This window comes from Poecilia latipinna, unplaced genomic scaffold (assembly GCF_001443285.1).
Source record: "Poecilia latipinna isolate Pla-1442-1.1 unplaced genomic scaffold, P_latipinna-1.0 Scaffold2626, whole genome shotgun sequence".
NCBI lineage: Eukaryota > Metazoa > Chordata > Actinopteri > Cyprinodontiformes > Poeciliidae > Poecilia > Poecilia latipinna.
In genome coordinates, this window is record NW_015115242.1 from 117,001 (window position 1) to 124,311 (window position 7,311).

The 7,311-nt window shown below is 38.8% G+C and overlaps 1 protein-coding gene across 1 annotated transcript in view; it reads right to left on the minus strand.

The window, feature by feature from the left end:
* LOC106938558 (homeobox protein XHOX-3-like) overlaps positions 1 to 3,219 on the minus strand; it is a 10,074-nt gene extending 6,855 nt beyond the window's left edge. The window contains exons 1-2 of the mRNA XM_015020654.1: positions 3,210 to 3,219; positions 2,743 to 2,975 (exon numbers count right to left, since the gene is read on the minus strand). Coding sequence (XP_014876140.1) covers positions 2,743 to 2,975; positions 3,210 to 3,219 — 243 coding nt within the window. The remainder of the gene's footprint in view (positions 1 to 2,742; positions 2,976 to 3,209) is intronic.
* Between the last annotated feature and the right edge of the window lie 4,092 nt (positions 3,220 to 7,311).

Sequence of the window (7,311 nt, forward strand, 5' to 3'; positions counted from 1 at the left end):
TAATAATAATAATAATAATAATAATAATAATAACAAATATTAATAGTAACTGCAGTAGAGACATTGAACTATCTGTTTGCATGAGGCCATATTATTTAGGTTGGGAGTTTTTATATGTTTTTATTTATTATTGTGATAACTGCGTATGTGCCCTCCTCAACTAATGCTGCGGCAGCCTGCTGTGTCCACACAGGCAGACTCCAAGCACAGACCCACAGGTCCTCTTTCTGACCTCCCAGGATTGGAGTTGTGTCTCTCTGTCCTTCACTCTCCCCACCTTCACTCAGTATGTCACCTGGTACACCAGAAACAATAAAACACTGGGCTTATGTACACCAACACCAAGATATAGACAAGGTATGGACATATCACTCCATGGGGTGTTCATATCACAACCTAGTTCATCAGCAGCCTGTGTACACAGAGAACCAGCTGTGACATGCACGGTGAAGACATGGTTCAAGGACCCTGAAGACGCTCTGAGGAACTGTTTATGTCCCACTGTGTGTAAAGAGCTCTGAGCTCTTCAAGAAGAGGATGATAGCATTGTAGTTCACCCATTCTCCCTTCTGTGCAACACCCAGGTCTGTTTGCCAAATATGGGACCAAACCAAAACCCCTCAGTGTCATTACCTTGAGAAATAATGAGTTTCTGTTAATTATAAACAGGCTTTAATGTTGAAAATGATCAAATGTTACAAGCCATAAAAATGGAACAGATGCAAGGTGAATTTCACCATCCAGTGCTGGACTCCACTCACCTTAAGGGCGACAGCAAGATTGCACCAAAGATTGTAGCGCGAGTTCTGTTTTTACCTTCTCCTCATTCTGCTCCCTCTCTGAGGCTGTTGGTCTGCTTAATCAGGTTTTGTTTATGCAACAGAGTCAAGGTTTCTTTTTCAATGGTGGAATAATTCAGTTGGTTTTGTGAAACCAGAACCCTGTAATAAGAGTACTGTTTGTGATGACAAATTGCCTGATCCTTGTTTTGAACCATTCATTTTTTGATGGTCTCACTGACAATGATAACTAATCGCTCTTTAAAGTAAGCACGCATCCTAAGAGACACTGGAGGTTCTGAGTCGGTCATTCTCTGAATGTCTTACCTTTCTCACATGAGAGTGGACGTGATTTCAACTCTGTTCTGAGAGGGATAGAGATGATCAGTCCACAGAGTTTACATAAAATCAAAACTGAAGCCAGTAGACAAGATTGTTTCCTGTTGCTGTCTACCCAGATTTACCCATAGATGGTTTGGCTATACTAATTGGAAATGACATTTCTAGAAATTTAGTACTTCAAAATCAGTGACTGACACCAGTCTTATATACTTCTGTCAGACTGCTCCAGAGCAGCTGTAGCTACTGTCCAGTAGTTTGCCTCCATCACCATGTCAGTGTGTGAATGGGTGAATGATTGTGAAGCGCTTTGGGGTCCTCTGGAGTTGATAAAGTTGATAAAGTAAAGAACAAAGCCATTTACCATATGTTATGGTTACGTAAGCATGCAGCACTGTGCATGTGAGCAGATAAAAGAGACAGAGGAAAGACACAGAATCACATGTATACATAACAGCATCATGGACTGCACTAACTTCTTTGAGGACAACACTGTCCATTAGTAAGGCACATTGTTTCTCCAAAACAAGCCCTGGATAAATCCTGAAATAAAGGAATTAGAAGATGGCATTTAGATCAGGAAACAAAGAAGAGCTGAGAGCTGTGCTGAAAAAACCTAGAAAACAAAGAAAGAAGCTCCAAAAGCATCTTTGGGGCTTGGAAGAACCACAAACTACCAGCTGCAGGAAACTTGGGTGGAAGAACAACCTAAGGCATTACGTCTGCAGGTTTGACTAGTCATCCCTCACTTTGTGCCCTGATACCAGATGACCACATCTTCATCGAGATGAGCTATACTGGACTCTAAAAGAATACCTGGGTGTTCACCTGAACAATAGACTGAACTGCACTCACTTATGTTCTTTAGGCAGGTGAGATCATTTGCAATGCAGGTTGAGATTCTGAATACCTGTTTTCACTCGGTAGTGGAGTGAGCTGATTACTTAAAGCAATGAATTAATCTGTTTTGTCAGTGCCTTGGTAAGATGTGTGCTATAAAATAATTTGAATTGAATTAACCTGGCAAATGTGATGAAGCAAATTTTGTCGTATTATGTAATCCACCATGTAGCAGAAAACAGATTTCTTATTAGATATGAAGATAAAGCTTTGTATATGAATACAAGTTTGATACTATCAACAGATGTTAAATCAAAGAACAAGAATTGGAAATGTTCTGGATGTTTTGAATCATATATAGTTTTCTTTCTTCTGTTTGTGTTGGTCTTACATATTAAATTCCAGTTTAATATATTTATGCTTGTTGTAATGTTGCAAAACATAGAAAAGTTCAAGGGGTATGATGAATACTTTTTGAAATCAACTGTATTTACTTTGGAACTAAACATTTAGTTTTGAACCAAAAATTTAGTTTGAAAACTAAATATTTAAGGGCTGCCCAGTGGTGCAGTTGGTAGCACTGTTGCCTTGCAGCAAGAAGGTTCTGGGTTCAAGTCCTGGCCCAGGGTCTTTCTGCATGGAGTTTGCTTTACGATATGCTAGATAAATCAAAATATTTCTGTTAATTTTTAACTGTAACTTTACAAATGGCACCTCATAATCCCGCACTAAGCAACAATGAACGGTTTATTCTCTACTGAAAGTCTTAGAAAACAGTAAATACCTTTATCGTAGTTTCTGGAAGGTTGAGTGCTGCAGCCAGTTCGCACCGCCGAGCCCGGGACACATAACTCTCATTGCGGTACTCCTGCTCCAGTCGGGACACCTGATTCCGTGTGAAGGCCGTCCGGTGCCGCCTACTGGGGTCCAGCGAGCCCTGCTGCTGCTCCGGGCTGCTGTCCGGGGTGACCACAGCAGCCCGGACTGCTGTCTGTTTATCTTCTAAAACGACAAAAGCTCAATGATAACCACTGTCTGCTGGAACAGAAGAAAACTATCCTTCACAATCACACCATCAATACATTTTAGAGTGTTTTTTTTTTCTTTTCTGTTGAGTATATTTCAATAAGAGCTAGCTGCAAAATAAAATTGTTTAGTAAGAGACTAATAACATAGCAATAAACTACATCCAAGTACAAACAAGGTAATTGCATCTGGTAACCTATCAGGTTTACTTCTCGGTCTGCTCACTCAGGCTCATCTAGCCTACACAAAAAGTGTAAATCAAAAATCCCATTGGTTTCTCCTCCCAGCTTCATACCGCTCTTATGACAATAGTTTCATTTACTCTGGATAAATTTAAATAGAAATGCGTTCTGTATTTAATCTACTTACGCATAAATTAGTTTTGTGCTCAAAAATAAATCAGAGCACCTATCGCTCTTTGTGTTTATCGCTGTGTGCCTTTCAGGTTAATTTTGTCCCTAATTCACTCTGCGCTTCTAACACAGTGGAGTGGGAAAACATGCAGACATATTTATCTACATACCCTACACCAAACCTCTCCACCCCCCACCGGTCACACACAGACCTCTCCTGTCCCGCTCCTGTCTCTCGTCCTGCAGCCAGCATGCTTTTCAAGGTGGAGTAGGATCGGCGCCGCGGCTCTGAGAAGTGTTTAAGGTGTTCAGCGATAAAACCTTTGGTCGCCTTCTCAGTCTTTGTACTTTTGTTGTGGAGAATTAAAGACTTCATTGTTGACTCGTTGTTCAGACCGCAAACAGACACTTATTGTTTTCATCTGTTTGATGTGTATGAGTTTGGGAGCGAATTATCACTGGTTTACTGTCTCCAAAGAGACCGGCAGATCACGGGGGAGAGGAGTTAGTAATTTAGATAATTTTAAGGCTGCTAGTTTGTAGATACCTTTTGTTGTCAGGCTACTTCTATTCTTTCATATTCTTTGCAAATAACATAATTTGGACAAATATTGAAACCTTTTTCGAGTTTCATTCATTCACAAACTTTATTTATAGTTTGTAAATCCCACTGAGACATTAGGTCTTAAGCTTTTGAAGATTTTTTTAAGCTTCATAGGAGTAAATTAATGCTTATTCTTGGTGGTACCAAATTTTCCTCTATTTTATGAGATCTTTGAAAAGATGACGTGTGATCAGTTGACTATGTCCCCTAACAACTGTGAACACTGACTCCATTACTGTTCAGAACTGACCTCCAGTAGAAAGCTGCATAGAATACACCACAACTGCAGATCTCTGATGATTTCTTTTTATTTTTAATGGGATTATATAGAATAGAATAAAATTTATTGATCCCCAACGTCATGTGGTGGTGAGTTTGTAATGGTGAGAATGAACACTGAGACCCAGATGATGCTGATGATTCAATAAAGAGAGTGCTCAAAACAGTCCGGTTCAGGCACCACGGCAGAACATTTAGCAACAGCTAAATACCGGTAGCAACTGAAAATACAAGACTGGAAACGAGAGCAGAGTCGACACAGGACTTAACAGTTCTACTGTGAGCAACACACAAACACACAAGGATCTGACAAAGAACAGAGACAACAGGTGGGCTTAAATACACAGGTAGTAATCAGGGGGACTAGACACACCTGGGAAACAATTAGGGAGCAGACAGGACAACCCAGAAACTCACAGGATCACAATAAACACAGAAAAAACCCAAAAATAAACAGAAAAAAAATCCTAACACCCAAGAGAAAATCAATTTTATTACAGTTGATCAATTTTCAAACTAATATTATTAAACCTTTAGCAGATTTTTGGAAATGACACAATATTAAAATAAAACTGGAAATAAATATTAAAAGATTCAGAGTTATTCAACAAATGTTCTTTTCATAATTTCAGTCTAAAGACAAACAGTACAGCCTAACCTACAGGCAGAGATGGAAAATGTCAGTTTACTGTGTAGCACTAAATGTTGTGGATTTTATTAGAATATGTTTATTTCAGTTGTTTGAGATTTAACCTGACCTACTCCTCAAATTCTTGAGACTTCACCTGGACATCCCTGGTACATGTGGGTCTCCCAGTGATTTATGCATTCTAATCTAGTTCTGAAACATACATAAGGTTACCACTGGAATGGATGTTCATGTGTGATGTCTGTGTGTGTCAGAGATGTTCAGCTTTTTCCAAGTCAAGCCCAGTCTTAAGACTGTAAGATGATCAGTCATTGTGTTGAATGAGTGTCAAACGTCTCATTGAACGGAACAGGATGTGCTTTTGATATCTAGAGGAGGTTAGGGGTGTAAGTTACTTTTATTTGTGCTGAAATTATCCAGTCATTAGTTACACAGCATTCACTTCAGGAGACATCCATGGTCATTACTAATAAGATAAAAACTGTGACTAAGACTTGAATTTTAGACTAATACTGTACTTACTCTATACAGTAAAATTTGTATTTATATGTTAAAGTTCTGGCAACCACAGCTGCTGGCATTTTACCATAAATTAGAGACTTTAGAGACATTTTTTTTCTACAGGACTCCAAGTGAAGTCTCTTGTCTTTGGGGCAAAAGTCAAAGTAGAGTCTGATGTCTTTTACAAATTAAGTACGACTTGAGGCTGAGTCTCAAACTTACTCTGAAGTGCATGGGATGGAATGTCGTCACAGACCAGTGACGATATTCCCCTCATTCAACACCCTATTTAAAGGAATGGTTCATTAGCAGGTATCTGCTATGTGTGACATGCTGAGAGGGTTATTCAGTCATTTTAGCAAAATGAGTTGGAAGAAGGGTATACTGGCTGGTGTGTTGCAGATTTTAGAATCTGCAACACACCAGCCATTAAGGACTTTTAACTGAACTTCACAGTAATAATAGTTAAGCAGCCACTCAAATTTTCAGAATCAGAATTTCTAAACCTCCAGTTGGCTTAAGTCAGATGCAGTACACCCTGTTTTTGTCTTTTAGTAAATTCACAACTACTTTGTTTAACCATGCCAAAATGATTTTTACAATTTGAACATGAACGTTTATCAATGTGCTCTGAAAATCTTTTAGGTCATGGAAAAAATCTTGGGAAGTTGTTGCTTATAGTTCTGTTCTCTGTAAGTGATCACGCAGTCTCACTCTACTTCATTAAATCCATGTTTGTAGAATGATGAACATGTTGCATCACTTTTCAATTCATATGTGAAACACATTGAATGTAACTATGCAACACGTGTTGCTAATAAGTTCTGAGAATACTGGAAAAAAGTGTTTGTTGTCCCTGTGAGATGCACGCAATGCCTTTTAGAAATAAATATATCCCAAGCCTGGCCTGACTCCCTATATTTTAATGTATCATGGTGATTTCCACCAAAACCAGTATGGAGTGCTGCTAGGATGCACTGTAGAATTTCTCCAGTGGTAAGAAATTGAATCTCAGAGGTAAAAATGTAAAAAAAAATTGAGTCTCAGAGGTGAAAACACAACAACAACAACTACTACTACTAATAATAATAATAATAAAAACTTTGCTTAGTCTGTGGATTCATCGTGTGCTCTGCAGTACAGGGTTCTTCTCTCTGTGCTGCTGTGAAAAGCGTCATGTGCAATTAAGCTATTGTTCTGATGATGCTATACAGAAAGAAACTAGGGACAATATTTATTTGTATAAATACCTATTAGACTTAAGTGACAGGATTACATTTGATGAAATTGTTAGTTATTAGCTATTAGTTGTTTTAAAATATCTTATTTAAAAACTTTAAAAACTTAATTTTAAATACACTGCCTGGCCAAAACAAAAAAATTCACACGCTCTAATATTTGCTTGGACCGTCTTTAGCTTTGATTACAGCACACATCCAATGTGGCATTGTTTCGATAAGCTTCTGCAATGTAACAAGATTTATTTCTATCCAGTGTTGCATTAATTTTTCACCAAGATCTTGCATTGATGATGGTAGAGTCCGACCGCTACACAAAACCTTCTCCAGCACATCCCAAAGACTGTTAATGGGTCTGGACTCTGTTGTGGCCAATCTATGTGAAAATTATGTCTCATGCTCCCTGAACTATTCTTTCACAATTCGACCCCCATAAATCCTGGCACTACTTTCTTGAAATATGCCCCTCCCATCAGGGGTGATGGGAGGTCATTCAGTACATTCAGGTAGTCAGCTGACCTCCTTCTGCGAGGACATGCTGTTGCTGAACCTGGACCTGACCAACTGCAGTAACCCCAGATCGTATTGGCTCCAGTTAGCTTCATGATCAATGGTTTTCTTAAAGCTATAGACCCGTTCAGTCCCAGTCCCTGTGTAAATGTTTTTACTTTCACTATCAAACATAGGCTGGAGTTCTACAGTT